Source organism: Ictalurus furcatus, chromosome 5, assembly GCF_023375685.1.
Source record: "Ictalurus furcatus strain D&B chromosome 5, Billie_1.0, whole genome shotgun sequence".
NCBI lineage: Eukaryota > Metazoa > Chordata > Actinopteri > Siluriformes > Ictaluridae > Ictalurus > Ictalurus furcatus.
In genome coordinates this window covers 23,140,121-23,160,123 of record NC_071259.1, presented here as the reverse complement: position 1 = coordinate 23,160,123, position 20,003 = coordinate 23,140,121, and the positions used below count along the sequence as shown (strand labels likewise).

Here is a 20,003-nt window from a genome sequence, read left to right as displayed (position 1 = left end):
TCATGAGTCTGATAAGGGCACCAAGCTCATGCATTCTGGGTAAATGCCAGACAGTAGTAAAAGCATGAATTACCATCAACCTTTCATTCGTTCATCTTCATAAAGTAGCCACTTTATTCTGGTCAGGGTCGAGGGTGGGTCTGGAGCCAATCCCAGAAAACCTTGGGAGCGATGCAGGAGAATTCATCATGGATAGAACATCAGTCCTTCACACGGTACCATGCATACACACTTTCTCACATTCATTCACACCTACAATCTTACCGCAGAGGAATCCAATCCTCTGAGAACCCAGAAAACACTCACGTGAACACAGAGATAATATGGACAAAAACTCTGCAGTTCATGATCAAACAGGGGACCCTATAAGGTGTAAGCTGTAAGGTGGCAATGCTACATTGCACCACCATGCCAGTAAGTGATATGGTTATGAAACTAATTTGTTTGTTATGTTTTTATGTAAACAAATTGTAATCCAGGAAATACGGAAATGTGTCCTGAACACACTCTTACTCACTTTATATGTAGAGAAGAGCTTTTGATTATTCAAATTCATATATGCAGCATTTTGGCTGAAACTTTTCCTTTAAATGTGCTATATGAATAATTAAACAAACCACAGAACAAATATTTTTTAAAACAGGCTTGTAGCTTCATCACACGTCTTAATCATGTATCTTTAGCATATGGCTAGTGTACTACATATCAAGCTAAAACCTATAATAGATTTACTTACAGCTATATTTTTTTGTCCAAAAAAAGTATAGAAGTACTTCATAGTATATAAAATAATACATGTTAGTATTCTATGATTTCATGTGCATATTTACATAAAACATTAAAATTATATAGAACACCCTAGTATTCTATGATATAATTTACTGTACATATATTGTACTTAAAACATTAAAACGTGTAGTAAAGTATACTACTGGGTGTCCTAAAAGTCTCCATACATAGGGAGGTATGTTTGCCAGCACCGCTTCGGTTGTGCCTTCGTCAGTGGATGTTCGTGGACGTCCACTTCTCGGTTGGTCCGCCACACTTCCAGTCTTTTTGAATCTGTTAATAAGTTTGGCAACATTGTTGTGTGTGATGTGCTCACCATGTTTCCTGTTAAAGTCCATCGCAACCTTGCGACAGCTTCCCGATCCAGCCATGAGAATGATTTCAATATGCAATAATGCCTTCAATAAAGGCTATCTGAAATTTAAAAATATATATAATATAATGTAAGTGTGAAAAAATTTGGAAGACATTTTGCAAAAAAGTGTTCATTTCCCCTATGTACTGAGACATTTGGGACACTCTGTATATTTCCATAAGGGATGCTTGATTCACAAAAACACTAGGGCTTTTTTTAAGGGGACATGAAGAGCAGCTAACTGTTTATGTTTAGGACCCTGACAGACAAGAAACCAGACTGGAAGTGGCAGAGAACCCTTTCAACCTAACACCCAGCGTGCCAGTAAAGACGACAGGAAACCGCACGCCCAAGGAACATCCCGAAAAATAAAAGATGAGAGAGAGAGAGAGAAAGAGAGAGAGAGAGAGAGAGAGAGAGAGAGAGAGAGAGAGAGAGAGACTCTTTAGTTTGACTCTTCTTTGTTTAACATGACTGAACAAATTATTAAATGACTCACTATATGTTTCGGAATTGATCAGTAACTAACAATAACGAAACTAAACATGTAGGTATACTCAATGACATTCCGACCACTAAATTAATGCTTTGAAATATCCAACCTAAAAGACAGATTTTACACTTATTAATTTTCTTTGAACAAAAGTAACACACAAGTAAGATACAATACAACACAGTATTAGAGCAGTAGAGGGTTAACAGCCGCTCTCTGACTGCCCAGTCATTAGTGCAGTACATTGACTGCTGAGCCGCCACTGATTCAGTTTGTCAAATTAAACACTGCATCCATTTCTTTGCTTCTAAAGGCTAGGTTTTTGACCAAATACACCTAGTCCATTTGTTTAGGTCAGAAATACTTTGGAACAAGACAGGCAATGTGCAAAAGCTGCCAATTAAGCTTACAAATCTGCAATCTGTAAAAATAGCAGGGTAGGAACCATTCCATGTGCCTCTTTAAGGGTACATTTTACACCCATCAGTGATGAATGAATTCTAATCGGTGTGTGCAAGTAACACGTACAGCCATGAGCCACTTATTTTAAAGCAAGCCAAGATTACTTCGCTGAGCTCTCTATTCATACACATAGCACTGAAAAAACGAAGCTGCATGTTAAGAGCTAGTCTGCGCTGTAAGCTAATTTGAACTTCCTCATACTGAATACATGCCTTTGTTTATGACTGGTTTTTTACGAGTGTGTTTAATATACATTTATAGATGTTCCCACAATCTGGATGTGTTTTTGTAATTCGCAGTGATGCACCTGGGTGTTCGTAGTAGTTTGATAAAAAAATTTAAATCCACTGTGAACAAAAAAAAAAATCCAAACTATGGTTGATATGGAAATTCAGTAGTGGTTAGCCTTGAATGAAGAAACAGCCACAACAATGCCATTATCATTTGTTTTGGGAGGAAGTCGACTCAGAAACCACGCTGACCTCTGATTGTCCATCCAAAGACACCTGGGAAGCTACAGGAGCTGTTTGTTCTACACGGCTCCTAAGACACTTTTGTGTCAACAGCATTAGCATTTCTCACAGGATGTGAGGCTAGGTGGAGCGGCATTCAGGATGAGCTGTTAAAGGTGTTGAAGCTAGTTCAGTCAGACCTCCTGTTGACTCCTCAGACTGTTCTCATGAAAAACAATAGGAGCGGTCCTCTCTCTGCACAAAAACAAGCACAGCTTTGAAGACAACTCAGAGTTCTGTATCTTTAGAGGTTTATACGTGTTAAAAGATCCTATAGGTTATCATTTTCAGGCATATATGTCTCCTAAACAATTGTGAATTTTTTAAATATATGCTTGTGATATTCCATTTTCAACCTCTACAACTCACTGACACTACTCGCTACTCATTAATATTCATAAACTAGATTGCCCGATGCTCATTAATATTCATTAGCTTGCCTTGTCAACAAAAGAAGAAGCATTTCATACACGCAAATATCGGTGAAATCTTTTGTGAAATCTTTTGCAATCTGTTGCTCTTATAAAGCTGAGCATGATGATTAAGTATCTGTCATGAAACCATGAAATAATGACTGTAAATTCTTGCAGTCAAACCAACATGCGTGTGTTTGCTATGCTGCCTGAGAGAAATATAAGCAAATGGTTTGTTATAGAGTTGAGGTCTATTTGCCACTTTGCAACATTTCTCTGTATTTCTTCAGACTCTTCATACTTATTCTGAGTTTCTAGACACAATATTGTGCATTGTCCCAATTTGCATACCGGGTTTATTAATTAGTAAGTTAACATAGTGCATCGCAACATAACAGTTTATATAGTGGAGTGACCAGCTACTCAGAATGATAGTATGCACTTTGGTACATATCCAGTGTGTCGGAGATCAATTCAGTGAGAAATAAGCAGAAACCGCATTAGGTACAGATTTCACATTTTCACATTTTCTCACCTGCAAGTTCTTATAGTCTAAAAAAACACAAGAAGAATGTGCTGGGTTTTTTTTTTTGGTTAGTAGAGATTTTTATAATATAAGTCAGTTCAAATTGTTGTGGGAATTTTGTACACAAATAGTGTGCAAAATGAAAAATTAAGAGAAGGTATAAAGTTAGAAAATATGTGCTTCCTCTGTCTGAAACCTTTAGAGAGCGCTGATCCAAATCATAACACAAGAAGTGTGTATCTGTCAATGCAGCTCGAGCTGCTATAGCTAAAACTTTGGAGACTTTAATGCAGGCAAACAAGCTTCAGCATGTCAGTGTGTGTGTGTGTGTGTGTTTGTGTGTGTGTTTGTGTGTGTGTGTGTGTGTGTGTGTGTGTGTGTGTGTAAGACTTAATTACACAGACAGAACATTAACCCTTAGGCTGCAGTAACTGTGAGGTTTGAGGTTGAGGGGAGAGGAGTTTAAAATCTACAAACGTGTGCTTGGTCCTCCTTCATGCCCCTTAACAGCTATGTGTGTGGGTATGTGTGTGTTTGTGCATGTTAATGTGCCGTACACACATTGGGTGGAAACAAGCCCCTGCATGACACCTTATCTGTGTTGACAGTAAACTCATCAGTGTAGTGTTACTGTGTGTTCCCCGGGCACTGATGCCAACTAGGCTTCTGTCTGATCTTAATTCCAGCATACTGCATAATTCCACACTCATATCTCTTTCATGCCGCTCTGTCCTGAAATCCTAGCATAACACCTAATTACACTTTTCTCTGATGAAGACCTCCGAGCAGGCTGAGCTGGCGTCAAGGGAAAATGCAGGCACACACACACACACACACACACACACACACACACACACACACACACACTGCACTCCACTGGATAGTTTTCTTAACTAAACCTTGTTGATACATCCCCATATCCTTTATCCCCCAAGGCCACACAGACACACTGTCTCTCCTCTTCAAGCTAAACTAATGCAGCCATTATACAGTCCATCCAGGATTTTGCGATTTTGCAGTCGCATAAATTAACACAAAATCAAGCAAACTCCGCAATATTTGGAGTAGCTTGTAATTTTGGGCCAAGACGCGTCATGTGATGTCATCACAACATGCATTCAGCCAGAATGCATGTTGATTGCATGCCAGAATCAGCCAAGACCTCTTCAATTCACAAGAGTCAAACATGAATACAGCTAAAAGGTCTCATTTACCAACAAAAAATAACTGCGAAAGACCTTTTGTGCAAATGCAATTATGCAATTTCGCTTCCAATTCAAGTAGTTCTCCATAAACAAAGCACAAAAATCTGCGCATCGCATACTTCTAAAAACGACGCAGCAAAAGTAAGCATTTCTGGCCGCAACAATCACAACAAAAACTCTGTGAAATCCTGCAGGGACTGATTACACCAGGATACAACTGAAGAAAGACAGAGATTGCAGGAATGACAAAGACAGAGAGAGAGGAATCAGTGACACATCCCAACTGGGAAGGATATGATAACTCCTGCTTTTGTTTAGTTTAGCCTGTGATTTTTGGGATGAAGCTTGGTTGGGTGGGAATGGGGAGGGCTGTGCTTGTGTCTATACGCTTCTCAGGTCATTAGACAGATTGATATAGAGTGGAAGGAAAGATCTGGAAAAGAGGAAGAAAGTTTATAATAGTTTTTATTTTTATCCTACACACAGTGAATCAAGGTCATGCAGAAGTCTATCATGTGACACCTAATCATATGACTGTGTTCAGAGTGGCTCATAGAGCGCTCACTTACGGCACATTTACACACAGACTACTAAATGGTTATGGATTTACTCTGACTGTGAATAAAGGCATATGTCTAATAGTGGAACCTTTCCCGGAACCCAGACTGTTTTCTGGAAGGTTAGATTTCTAATTTAAGTTAGAAGGCTAATTTCAGTTTGAGGAACATAAACACTTTATTTATTTTTTTAAGTTACATTTAGCACACTAAACGGTCAGTACAGGATTTCACATTCCACTTTTTTTTGTTACTGTTGCTGCCAAAAATGCTTGATTTTGCTGCGGCTTTTTAAAAAACATGCGATGCAACTTGAGGAGTTTCTTGTGCTTTTTTTTTTTGCGTAAAACTAGTTGTATTAATGAAATTGCAATTGCACAAAATTGTTTTTCACAGGGACTTTTGTTGGTAAATGAGGCCTTTTTAGCTGTACTCCTGTTCAGCGTACGTGAATCGTAGCAGGCTTTGGCTGAATGCACGTTGCGATGCACATCACATGATGTGTCTTGGCCCAAATCTGCAGAAAATTTGCAATAATTTAAGACATTTTCAAGCTCATCCAAATATTGTGGAGTTTCCTTGATATTGCATTCATTTCTGCAATCGCAAAATCACAAAATCCTGGCAGGGCTGACTAAAGATCCTTTGTTTGACTTCTAACCATTTGGTAACCTTCCAATTCCCACCCACCAGCCAGCTCTCCCTTATCATACAGCTACCAACCAAGGAGGGTGAAGACTAACACTTGCTTCCTCTGAGCTCCAGTACAGCACCCCAGTAGTTTGCAGTCAGCAATTGACCCACCAACCCAATAACTGTGCCTGAAGCTCCTGAGGTTCCTAAAGAAGGTAACTACAGTGGAAACACACATATACCCTGCATCTCGATTGGCATACAATCCGTACTAAATAGTATCCGAGATGAGAATCAGTATGTCCCAAATTGTAGTATGTTGAAATAAGTATCCCAAAAGGTACCCATATGGTCTACTATTTCTGGTAGATTTTTGGATCCATGGACACTTTTTTAGCTAATATTGCTCACAATGTCTTGCGTTTTGTGCTGGTTTGCTTCGCCGAATTCAAGCACGCATTTCAGAGAGGTGTAAATAAAATGTGGAAAAATAAATCAAGGAACTGGCAAATTGAATGATATAGTAGAAAATATATAAGAGGAAAAGCTGAAATGCAAAGAGGGGTTTGTTTACAGTGGCAGTGTTCTCTTCTGTTACATGATGTGTTTTCATGTCCCAGTCCTTGCATACTCTTTTGCTACACACTCAAAAGTATGTACTTTTTCTTCACACAAAAAAAAGAGTACATACTTTTAGTATGTAGAATAAGTAGACGAATTGGGATGCAGGGATAGCCTTACCTTCTTCGGCAGGCATAGAGAAAAGTGTTGGCCTGATGGTGACACTGACCTCTTTTGGTCTCTCTCTCCTGCAAAACCTGGATGCTTGAAAGGATGTGGATGCGATGGAGTCGACTGTGAATCCCCAACTCCAACAAGTCCATCTCTGTAAAGTGCAACAGGTCCTACAGGGAATAAATGGATGGTTTCGTATTATTGAAGTCTACCTGGCACCATGCACCACTTACACCTGATCACTATTATCGACACTGCTAAATATGCAAGTTGAGCCAGTAGTCTGTCATTACTTCCATGTGTCCTGCCTCTCTGAGTTCCAACAACAGTAAATTCTTGCTGCCTGCGATAAGGGAAAAAAGATTGCTGCTTTGTTTATGAAATACTCTGTCTATCTATGTTCCCTGGTGAGACAAAACAAGAGAAGTTTAATTGTAGGTGGTTGAACTATTTTCTGCTGGTTAGCATTTACAGAGCACATGCCTCACACTCGTTCACAAACAGCTGTACATCCAAAAAAGTTGAATCAACTAAACACTCTTCGTTTAAAATTATGAATTCTGAAAAGTACTAATCTCACAACTTTTTTTTAATACAAATTATACGTCCAGGCTGAAGTTCATCATAAAATTACGTGTGAAAAGACTTGAACTTGGTCCCACGCTGTCTTTGTAGGTTTTGTCATAGCAAAATGGTGCAGTGAGCTGTAGGTGCTGTTGATCTTATGCTGGAGAAACAGATTTATGCTGCATTAGCCTCATTGTGCATCTTATCTCACAAGCTCCATGAGCTCCCATCACAACCCAGCTGAATCTTCGCTATCAACAACTATTCTGCCATTTTCCCCACGCGCTTTCATCATGTTCTGTTTTTTCAGGCTTGTTTTGTTAGAAAAAGAAAGACAGAAGGAGCAGATAGTGTGCTGTGCTGGTAAGGGTCCATTGTGTATCTTCTTTCTTCCCAGATCACAGCCGCATTTAACAAGTGATGATTAAAACCAGCCTCAATCCAACATGCAACTCACACGGTTTCTGTGCAGTCAACTCTGATAAGAGACACTTCACAAGCACTGGACAATGAAATTATTAAGTCTTTTTATTGCCTTATAAGCTAGCGTATGAAAATGCTAAGTCGACTCACCAGCTTGTTTTGGTGATTACTGTTGATACTTCCATAATTTCAGGCTTGTACAGTGTTACTTTCTACTTTGTATGAGTATAATAAAAATAAATATGCTAGGGTTGAAAATGCTTAGGTAATTGTACATCGTTAATATACATAAGTATCACTTTGGGGGTATTTATACTTTACTTGAGTTTTATTGAAATTGAACACCTGTACTCATACTTAATTATATTTCCATTTTTAAAAAATGACTTTCACTCCATTTCTATTTAAAGCATCCAATCAAGTTCATCAATGTAGAAAAAAGAAACTATCAAGAATCGTGCCAATTTGTCATTCGCTGTGATCTCATCCAACACAGTGCAGTTACAGTCCCTTCCAAAAGTATTGGAACAACAAGGCCAATTCTGTTTATTTTTGCTGTACACTGAAGACATTTGGGTTTGAGATCAAAAGATGAATATGAGACGATAGATCAGAATTTCAGCTTTCATTTCCTGATATTTACATATACATGTGTTAAATAACTTAGAATATAGCATCTTTGGTGATATATCACATAATTTTTAGGTGAGCAAAATTGTGGGATCAGTAGTTTAAAGTAAATAACACTTAGTATTTGGTTGCATATCCCTTGCTTGCAATAACTGCATCAAGCCAAAGGCCTACTGACTTCACAAAACTGTTACATTCCTACTTTGTGTTGCTGTTCCAGGCTTGTACTGCAGCTTCTTTCAGTTGTTGTTTGTTTTGGGGTGTTTCTCCCTTCAGTCTCCTCTTCAGGAGGTGAAATGCATGCTCAACTGGGTTTAAGTCTGCTGATTGACTTGGCCAGTCTAAAATTTTTCCCCTGATGAAGTCCTTTGTTGTGTTGGCAGTGTGTTTTGGATCATTGTCCTGCTGCATGATGAAATTCCCCCAATTAGATCTATCTGTAAATTGGCAGACCGAATGTTTCTGTAGACTTCTGAATTCATTCTGCTGCTACCATCATGAGTTACATCATCAGTAAAGATTAGTGAGACTGTTCCAGAAGCAGCCATGCAAGCCCAAGACATGGCACTACCTCCACCATGCTTGACTGATGAGCTTCTATGTTTTGGATCATGAGCAGATCCTTTCATTCTCCACACTTTGGCCTTTCCATCACTTTGATAGAGGTTAATCTTGTTATTTCTCTGGCTTTCTGATTCTTACTGCTGATGGGCGGTTTTCATCTTGTGGCCTCTATATTTCTGCTCTCAAAGTCTTCTTCAAATGGTTGATTTTCATACCTTCACCCCTGCCCTGTGGAGTTTGTTGGTGATGTCACTGATTGTTGTATTTGGGTTTTTCTTCACAGCTCTCACAATGGTTCTGTCATCAACTGCTGTTATTTTACTTGGCCAACCAGTTGTTTGTCTGGCTGTTAGTACACCAGTGGTTTCTTTCATTTTCAGGACATTCCAAATTGTTGTACTGGCTATGCCCAATGCTTGTGCAGTGGCAGTGATTGATTTTCCCTCTTTTCTTAGCATCAAAATGGGTTGTTTTTCTCCCATAGACAGCTCTCTGATCTTCACGTTGGTTTATCCTTTTTAGCCACAAATACAGTGAAACCCAGGGTTCAAACCAAGAGAAGACATTCAGAGCTATTAATTGTTTAAACAATGAATCTAACAGGACACACCTAGACAACAAGAAACTCCTGTCAGGCACTTGTTCCAATATTTTTGATCACTTGAAAAATGGGTGAGCTCAAACAAAAGGTGCGATGTTCTACGTTAACATGTCTAGATGTAAATATCAGGAAACGAAATCTGAAATTCTGATCTGCTGTCTCATATTGATCTTTTGATCTCAAACCCAAAGGCCTTCAGTATATAGCAAAAAAAAAAAGGAAAAAAATAGAATTGGCCTTGCCATTCACTTTCAGAGGGTACTGTATAGCTGTATAGCTACATAAATGTATTACACTATATTGTAGCTATCTGTGTGCATCTGAATATTGATAGACTGGACTGTACTGTCGAACCTGAGGTTGAGTGCCCCTAGCCCTACCTCAGTAAAATGTTTTAATAATCAGGAGTAAGCAAAGATTCATAGAAAATGATGTATCTCCATTGCTTTCATAGAACACATGAACGCTATCTAATTTGAAAAAGCATGTTTAGCTAATTTGCTAACATTAACTGCCTATATTGAACTAAGCCTGTTTTCCTTGCTAATGCCAGGTTAGACTAACATTGATTCTAGTAGCCAACATAATTGGCTAGTGAATGGTAAATATTGGGGTTATTTCCATGATTTAAAAATAATAATAATAATTAGCAAACTGCACAGTGTCAGTCATGCATATAGGCAGGTAACTTATAAAGATTGAATGATTTCAGGAAAACAGAATAGTTGCTTATAGCAGTTTTAGATAAGTAATAAAGGTTAGTTTGTACATGAAAACATGACATTACTTCATTTCATCAGTTAAAAGCATTTACTTTTTACTTTTCAATATTTGAGATATTTAACAGAATATATATATATTTTTTTTTTTACTTTTGGTACATTTTGGCTGGATACTACCACCTTCAATTGAATAAGATTTTGACACATGAGCTATACTTTTAATTAGTATAATTTCTCACTACTTTTTCTGTGTACTGTATATATATGTTTGTTACAATTTGAGGTTTTCAAGATGAAGAATACTGTTTAGACAGATTGAGCATTTCAGTATGTGGCCAAAGTTTGATATTTCTTAGGTACTGTTTAGCTAATTAGCAGCAGCAAGGCAGCACTCATTAATGCTGGACTTATCACAGGCCAAACAACGACCTTGTCATGATCAGTCTTTACTGCAAATCGCTTTTCAAGATTCCACAACAGGACGTTGGTAATACATTAGTTTAGAGTTATCACTTTCACGTTGCTATCAAGAAACTGGTGGAATGTTTTTTTCTCTGTCATTAATCTTACACGGGCTTCTCCCTCTTCTCTTAACCATCCAGTAGCTACTGCACATGCTGTGCTTGGCTAAATTGGCCACATAAGACAATTATTTCCATAAGAAATAAGTAAGCAAAGAAAGCTGTGCCATAAAATTGCACACTTAATCAAATCACCACTAGCCTTTTTTCAGTTCTTTGGCTTACTGTACTGTTTACACAGCATAGTATTTTAGCAACACTGTGGTACTACTAACTAGCATACTAGCTAGTTAATTTGTTTTAACTAATGTTTCCTCTCCAGCACTATGTAACTGACATCGACAGTTCGTAAAAGTTTCTAACAAGTTAGCAATTGCCAGGGTAACTATTGCATTGTGTAAATAAACCTAGTAGCAAAATGTGCTAGCAAGATACTGCTACTTTACTGTGTATTTAAAACCAGGAGTCAAGTTTGTTAGTGCAAACAGTACACATTCTTATTTGTACACAGGTACAAATAGTGTCTGCTTTTCTTCATTTTCCGTGTCTGCTTCCTGCAGTAATGGATCAGTAATGGACATTGGCGCTTTGCTTCTTGCAGGGTCTGCAGTGTGGTGCTGCAGATTCATTACAGAAGTGATAAGACGTCCATAAATTAGCTATGCTTTTATCTAGAGTTTAACAACGAGCAGCATAAAATCACAAAATCTTTAGCTGTCAGTGAATAGAAGCTTTTCATTTAAATTGGAAGTTAGCTGTGTTTTTAAAATGTTCTACTTTAACTGTCTCTGGATAAACTGTGGTGAGGACAGCAAACGGTTATTCAGAGAGTTTACTGTAAATTGTTAAGGCAAGAAAATATTTTTACGAGGGCACTGTACACAGGCCACCTGGTCCTCAGTTTAAATATGGACTGTGTGTGTGTGTGTGTGTGTGTGTGTGTGTGTGTGTGTGTGTGTGTATGTGGTAGCCAGGTGGTACAGGCTAATAAATCAAAATTTACTGCTCAGGCTCTGCATTTAACTGAAGTCTATTTAGAAGAAAAAGTGACAAATTAAAAGAAGACGGAGAAGGGCAAGAGGAACAACAAGAAGAGTTGACATCTTGTTCAATGCTACCTGAAAGACTTTCATTAAAAAAACAGTGTCATTGTTAGAAATGATAAGCAAAGGTAAAATACAGGTTGTATTGACTAGAGTGAGTGACTAACTGCAGCACAGACAGCAGCTGACAAACATGACCTCTCCTGCTAAAAGTAGCCCTCTGACTCAGACACAGAGGAACCAAGAGTACAGAGTGAACCATCTTTCAGCCTTGCCTAGGGATAATCCCCCCCAAAAACCCTGCTTCCCCATTTTTTTGTCCAAAACCCATGACTTAGTGCAGGACTCAGCAGGATACGAGGCTTTACATGTTTTGCCTGTTTTCACAATTGCCCTTTATTTTTTGACCTGTGTTCATTTGCACTGTGACAATAATTTACTAAAAATGTGCACTCTGATGTAGGATACAGTAACAGGATCAACAAGTACGTCAGGGATTTGCAGAGGAGGCGGATGCGAATGCAGAATAATTTTTTAATAAGGAGAAACAAACGACACAGACAACGCAAACTTAGACAAGAAAACACGAACTATGGTTTCAAGCTAATGTGACATACGTGGACTAGAGAGCATTACATGACAACAACCGACAATGAAAGACAAAAACTAGACACCTAGTGCTATACAAGACGTGACTTAAATACTAGTGCTCAATTAAACCAAAATGTGAAACAGGTGCAAATAGTCATGTGACATGATCCTGGGGGAAACGTAGTTCAGCGCCAAATCCAGCATAACCATGACAAATTGAATAGGTGTTTCAAGTGAGCAATATATCTTTGAAGTATTCAATATGTGCAATTTCTCCCTAAAACCGAAAAGGGCAAGGCAGTGTCAATAGGTTAATTGAAACATGTGTGATTTATGAAACCAAAATAATGAATAATTATTTAATAATAACTCGTTTTTCAATAAACTGCATTTAAGTGTTGTTTCTTCTCCCTAGTTTGCACATGATGTCAACATGGTCCCTAAATGTTTTCACAATTTGTCAGTCAAATTAGCACATTTACAAATTTTCAGTATTTATCTAGGAATTCTGAGAGTTCAGTAAATTTTGTGCAAGTTATTTTTGAACATGGTTACAGTCCAGGCAGGGACAGCTGGTATGTGCTAGCAGGGCAGAGACCTCCTGTCTTTTAAAGATAAAAAGACAATATAACCTTGAATTTTTGGCATCCACATCAGATCGTTTGCAATTAAGAAATGTCTTAAGGCGGAATATTTTGGATTTTTGTGAGAGCAAAGGCAACAGTGTAAACAATGCTTGTAAGAAAAATACATAGAAAAATACATAGAAAAATATGAAGGCTGGTGCTGATTTCTTCTAGAGTGTAGAATAATGCAGCCTATCAGTGGCAGTCATATCAGGTAATTCCACAGTGAAACATCCCCTAGATTTGATCTCTATGTCACAGTGACGACAGCAGTGATTGAGAACTGTATTCTACACAGTCACAGGTGTAAAGAACATAATTGGGTTGGATTATTTACTCGTTCATCTTTTTCCCCCAAAATGCCTGTGGAAGAGAAACTAAAAACAAATAGACTAAGCACACATTATCTAATGAAAGTACAGATTAAACAGATTTAAACAGATAGTACCGATTAAAACCACTCTGTGTTCTGGGGTTCTCTCCAAGTAAACTTTGGGTGTGGACAGCACCATTTGTGAAAGTGATCCACTCCAAGTGTTGATTAACATGACTTAAAGCTCCAACGTGGCAGGAGAAGACAAGCTGTGTTTTGCGGAAGACACCACATGGAGCAAAGACGCCATTCAAACACAAGTAACTACAACTGAACTGAAAATTGGAATTATTTTTGTATATATAGGCAGCTTCATCCAAACCACTGAACACTAGTTGAATAAATGCTATATCAGTTAAATATGCATTGATATGAACTATAAGGGGATGTTTGCTCTTTAATTTGGCAACAATTGTGAATACAGTAGAACTGGCTTGTGAAATCTAGCCACAGTTTGGTAAAATTCACTTGTGTGAAAATAAACCTGCAATGATGACACCCTCTCTGAAACCTCCAGAGTCCAGAATTTATCCTGGGTATGGACTTTAGTTTTCTCTCCAAGTGTGAAAACATCCTGAGATGTAATAACTATGAACACCAACAGCATATGATTATTTTTTTTCACATCAATGTAACAGCAATTATGCGTTCACTATAAATCTCCTTCTTGGGCCTGAGCATGAACCTCTCTTCTTATTTCAAGCCCTGACAGTGCCAAAACAAACAAACTCATTGAACCTGAACACTTGTGTTTTTGTCTCAATGATGGTTGGGTGGAATGGGCTCTGAATGCCAAACACAGTGAATGCCAAAAAAGAGCAATAAAGCATGTGCTTGTGTGTGGGTGTATGTGTGTGTGTGTGTGTGTGTGTGTGTGTTCACGAGATGAGGTAGGCCAATTCTGGTGCTTGCTACTGTTTACGATCTCTGGATGACTCCATCATCATAACAGCGCATTCCAACAGTGAGTGAGAGTTCGCTGTACATGTTAAGCTCAGGGTTATGATGAGATGAATGAAGATTAAGCAGACAGGTAAAACATGTCTGTCATTCTTAAGTGTTGGTTGCAGATGGACTTAATGATGTTGAACAAAGATTTGCTGGCAGATTTCACTCATACTGGGGTAAGATAGTACTAAGCTCTCTAGAGATAGCATAGAAATATAGCTAAACCTTTCCAGGGTCTGATAATAAATAGTAAACCCTCGTAAAGATATAATTCCCTAGCCTGCATATGTGCGTGCGTGTTTGCGTGTGAGCTGGATGGAGAGATAAGACCTTCCAACTCTACAGTTTGTATGAAACCTGCTAGTGTTTAAGATCTTTGGATAGCTCCAGTCCAACTCAATCCCTCATATTATTCTGAGCCAAACATGGTTGAATTTAGGCACAAACGTGATTATAAAAATCACACCCTTACAGACCATTATAGAAATTTAATGTTTTTGGGATGTAAAGCCAGAAATTAAGATAAAATCCTGCCAACAATTTTTAGTTTAATGTGACCTTACATCCAACAAAATTCAAGAGAATAAAAAGAAATCTAATTATTAGGAAAAACAATTCAAATAAAAAATAACACCCTGACTGCATAAGTGTCCACCCTCCTACTAATACACTGTGGTAGCACCCTTTGTATTTATTATAGCAGTACATATTTGTAAACAAGTCTCCATTAGCTTCACAAACCTAGAATTCTGCTTCTTCTGCTATTCTTTACACAAAAAAAGTTGCTCCTTCACATTGCCAAGGAATCTCATCTGCATAACTCTTCTTGAGTCATTCCACAGGTTTCCTATGGGATTGAGGTCTGGGATCTGGGTCATTCCAAGATTTCCTTTGCCTGAAGCCATTCCTTGGTTGACATGAATGTGTGTTTCTGGTAGTTATCATGTAGTAAGGTGATATTCTTCTTCATCTTCAGCTTTTTGACACTGCCAGCAGGTTTTGTGCCAAAATAGTTTAATATTTGGAGCTGGTCATTATCCCATCAACATTGATTAGAGACCCTGTCCCAGCTGAAGAGTAGCAGCCCAAAAGTATGATGCTGCCACCACCATGCTTCACAGTAGGTATGGTATTCTTTGGATGATGTGCTGTATTGTCTTTTTGCCAAACGTATCTTTTTGGGGCGTTCACACCTATCATTAACATGCATCCTGATGTGATGTATGGATGTGAATGGGGTCTAACGTGTCTCGAGGACACATCACATTTTTAGTGTGAACCTGAATGCATCTCAATGCATCCCAGACAACATAAAATATGTAATCACTGCAAGACTTGTTTGGAAATTGGTTAACGATGCTATAACAGCAGAGACAAAAGCAGCTGCTGTTTGTAGTTTGTAGCTGTCTCATCTCCCATTCATTTTTGTTTTGTTAGCAGACCATGTGAGCAAAATGTATGAAAAAGGCCATAAAGGTGGATAAATTAGGATTCATGGGACGTTTCTGCCTGAAAACAAATGTAGCGGAATGCCAGGTGTAAATGCCTCACCTGTCCACTTGTGATCGGATCACTCGAGACAAATGTTAATACCAGGTGTGCCTTATCAATGGGGCCTTACAGTCAAGGCCTGAAGATGCCGCCTTTGTCTCATCAGACTGTAAATATATTTTGTAAGATGTAAACAAGCTTAGATGTACTTTTTTGGGAGAAATTGCTGCCATCTTGTTATCCTACCCCATAGCCCAGACATGTGCATCCCTGGTAAGTTTTCTCCTTGTCCTGCTATCAACTTTGGAGGGTTATCCTGATCTTGGCAATGTCCCTGTGCTGCCACATTTTCTCCACATATTGATTAAAGTCTTTTCAGTGCTTCATGATTCATCCAATACCTTTGATATTTTTTATACGCCTAATGGCCATGGCTAACTCTGAATACAGCTACAGCCTTTATAAAATAGAATATAAAATCTATGCATTATAAAAGGATGTGCACACTTATACAACCATGGATTTTTCGCTTTAATTCAGTTGTTTTGTATGATTTGTTTTTCTCTTGAATTTTGGTGGTTACAAGGTCTTATTAAATATGGAAAATATTGTATTGTGTATTTGATTTATCTTCTGACTTTTCATCACAAAAACCTGCCATTTCAATAAGGATGTGAAGACTGTAAATTGCAATGGCAAGTGTAAGCAGTTGAATTCAAGGTTTGTACACCAATAGGAAACATGAGTGCAAAATGGCCCAAGTCATGGAATTTGCCAGTTCACCACTGTATAGTCCTCATAAAGATTGCACAGAATGTGTATACCTGTGTACATGTAGCTTTGAATATCTCACCTCCACTCCATCATATTCCTCATCAAATAGTGTGCAGTACTGCGGTAGACCAAGCTGCCTGAGCCATTTAGAGATGGGCAGGTGCTTCATGGTGGATCCTGCACTACATACAGTCTTCTTCTTCACACGGCCTGCAGCCCGGAGTCTAAAAAAGGGTTAGATTGTTTACAGTCATGTTAAATGCTGTTTTTGTTAGGTGTAGGTGAAAAAGAACGATGTTTTATTTAGTAGTAGTTGGAACATAGGAAATGCAGAATGGTTAAACTACATGAAAAGCTGGGAGTTTTATCTGAAGTGTAGACAGGAGTGACATTTAAAGGTGAGCTCAGGGTATTTAAAGTTGCCATGCCCTCAAAGTACACCTGAATGCTAATGCAAGAGAAATATGTGGAAAAACTGGGGACGCTGTGTAAAATCTAAATAAAAACAGAATGCAATGATTTGCAAATCTCATAAACCCATATGTTATTCACAATAGAACTAGAAAACATATCAAATGTTTAAACTGATGAAATGTACCATTTTAAGTAAAAAAAATAAGGTAACTTTAAATTTGATTTCCGCAACACGTCTCAAAAAAGTTGGGACGGGGCAACAAAAGGCTGGAAAAGTAAGTGTTATTAAAAAGAAACAGCTGAAGGAACATTTTGCAATTATTTAGGTTAATTGGCAACAGGTGGGTAACATCATTGGGTATAAAAAGAGTATTTTAGAGAGGCAGAGTCTCTCAGAAGTAGAGATGGGATGGAAACTGGATGGAAGCATATGTTGCTCTAAGACCTATATATACCTTTCACCATTGATGGTGCTTTTAAAGATCTACAAGCTGCCTATTCCATAGGCACTGATGCACCCAGATCAGATATGCAGGGTTTTGAACTGAGCGCTGACAAAAAGGCTCTTAAGTTCTCTTTAGTTTAGAAGATGCGACTTCCATGGGTTCCAAAAAGAATTTCAAATTTCGATTCATCTGACCACACAACAGCTTTCCACTTTGCCTCAGTCCATTTTAAATGAGCTTCGGCCCAGAGAAGACGGTGGCGTTTCTGGATCATGTTCACATATGGCTTCTTCTTTGCATGATAGAGCTTTAACCAGCATTTGTGGATGGCACGGCGAACTGTGTTCACAGACAATGAGTTCTGGAGGGGTTCTTTCTATCATCTTTTGATGATTTTATGTTTTGTAGATGATGAGATATTCATAATCTTCACAATTTTGCATTGAGGAACATTATTCTGAAATTGTTCCACAAATTATAGACACAGTTTTTCACAGACTGGTCAACAGATTGGCAGATTGGCCCATCTTTACTTCTGAAAGACTCTGCCTCTCTAAGATACTCTTTTCATACCCAATCATGTTACTGACCTATTGCCAATGAACCTCCAGCTGTTTTTTTAGTAACACTTACTTTTCCAGCCTTTTGTTGCCCCTGTCCCAACTTTTTTGAGACGTGTTGCAGCCATCACATTCAAAATTACTTTATTTTTTCTTAAAATGGTACATTAACTCAGTTTAAACATTTGATATGTTTTCTATGTTCTATTGTGAACAACATATGGGTATATGGGATTTACAAATAATTGCATTCTGTTTTTATTTACGTTTTACACAGCGTCCCAACTTTTTTGGAATTGGAGTTGTAAAAGCTCAGCAATTGCTATTTTAAGCATTGAACCACCATGATTATGCTAAATGGCCTAAAATTCTACTGTGATATGTGTTTGTGTGTGTTTCATTATCTGTCTATGCAGGTATGCACGTGAGCTCCTGCTGACAGCATTTAAATTACAGACTGCTGGTCCTTAGCTAGACACTAATTGTTTTACAAACTAGCTTTTGTCTGTCTAACAGATGGATTCTGACAGGTTTGTATTTCTACTGTGTTTCTCTTCCGCACTTCAGGCACTCAGCTGTCACATCAATAAAAGGTTTCTTTTACATAAGACATATTATGTTTGGAACTGTTAACTTGTAAGCCAAAGAAATAAAGCTTTCATTTCCCAACCTTCCCAATGCACTGACACAAATCATTTTAAACACAAGCCTTCGACCACCAAAAATGCAGAGGAACCATTGCATTAAAAATGAGATGAAGCTGCAGAATGTCTTCTTATAACTTGGCAGGATGTGCAAGGTGGCCATTATGGTTATTAGGTAACGCTCTGTGTGTATGTGTGTGTGTGTGTGTGTGTGTGTGTGTGTGTGTGTGTGCGCGCTAGTGGACAATTTCACCTTAGCATCCAGAAATGCTTCATCCAATGTTCTTGCCAACTACAGAGCCAATTTCATAATCCATCACATGCACAGATAATTTATAGACATTATAATGGCATGATCATCTAAATCACCTGATTTAACTCATCAGGTAATTACTTAACCCTTAACAAGCGGAATCAGATCAAGGAAAACCCCACAAATGTGCGTTATATGGGGTCACCAAGAACAGAACCATTAACCTCATTTCAAAAAGTGTCATTTAGTTAGCAGCAGGGTTTGGATAGAATATCTTCTCCCAACACACTCTTCACTGCTACTGGTTTTGATCATTTGAGCCCCATGCAATCACAAGAATATATAAAAGCAAATGCAGATACGGCAGAACATAGGCTGTGGAAGCCTGATGTAAACAACGTGGCAGGAAATTGTTAGTTATTTTGGTGTCTCAGCTGTGCTCGTTATATAACACACTGTTGTGCTGAACAGTGTTGGGGCTAACATGGTATAACATGGTAACTCATTACTGTAATGTAATTACATTCATTCATTCATTCATTCATTCATTCACTTTGCTATCATCTTCAGTAACTGTTTTACCAGGGTCAGGGTCACAGGAGGTAACATTATATTTTAAATTCTTCTAATCACATGACCAGTGTAAGTGTCAGAAAAGACTTCATGTTAAGACAAGTGGAGATATTTATTTGAATTATTTTATGCTATACCATTTTAATAATCTTATGCCCAAGACAAAAGAATAGCAACAAACAATTAACCCCTATTGAATCAACAAACAATCTATGAAACCATGTCTTCAGGCCACATTTAATTTTGACCTTTGAATTTCAAATTTTCTAAAGTAAAAAAAAATCTATTTTCCATCCTTCTAAAGCTCTATCCTTGTAAACTGCTATAGAAGCTTATCTTAAACAAACCCCTCAACTAAGTTCACTAACTATGAACTATCATTGTCTGCTACACTATACAAACAGTTTCAAATGATTTTGGAAATACCTATTAAATACAGTGCCCTCCATTAATATTAGTACCCTTGGTAAATATGAGCAAAGAAGGCTGTGAAAAATTGTCTTTATTGTTTAACAATAGTCAAGGTTGCCAATATTAGTGGAGGGCACTGTATATCAAC

General features: G+C 38.0%; 1 protein-coding gene across 1 annotated transcript in view; it reads right to left on the bottom strand.

Annotated features, from left to right (window-relative positions):
* The window catches only part of bcar3 (BCAR3 adaptor protein, NSP family member), a 91,491-nt gene that overhangs the window by 63,164 nt on the left and 8,324 nt on the right, over positions 1-20,003 (bottom strand). Inside the window, exons 2-3 of the mRNA XM_053625320.1 lie at positions 16,634-16,778; positions 6,736-6,850 (exon numbers count right to left, since the gene is read on the bottom strand). Of these exons, the coding sequence (XP_053481295.1) occupies positions 6,736-6,850; positions 16,634-16,723 (205 nt within the window). The 5' untranslated portion in view covers positions 16,724-16,778. The remainder of the gene's footprint in view (positions 1-6,735; positions 6,851-16,633; positions 16,779-20,003) is intronic.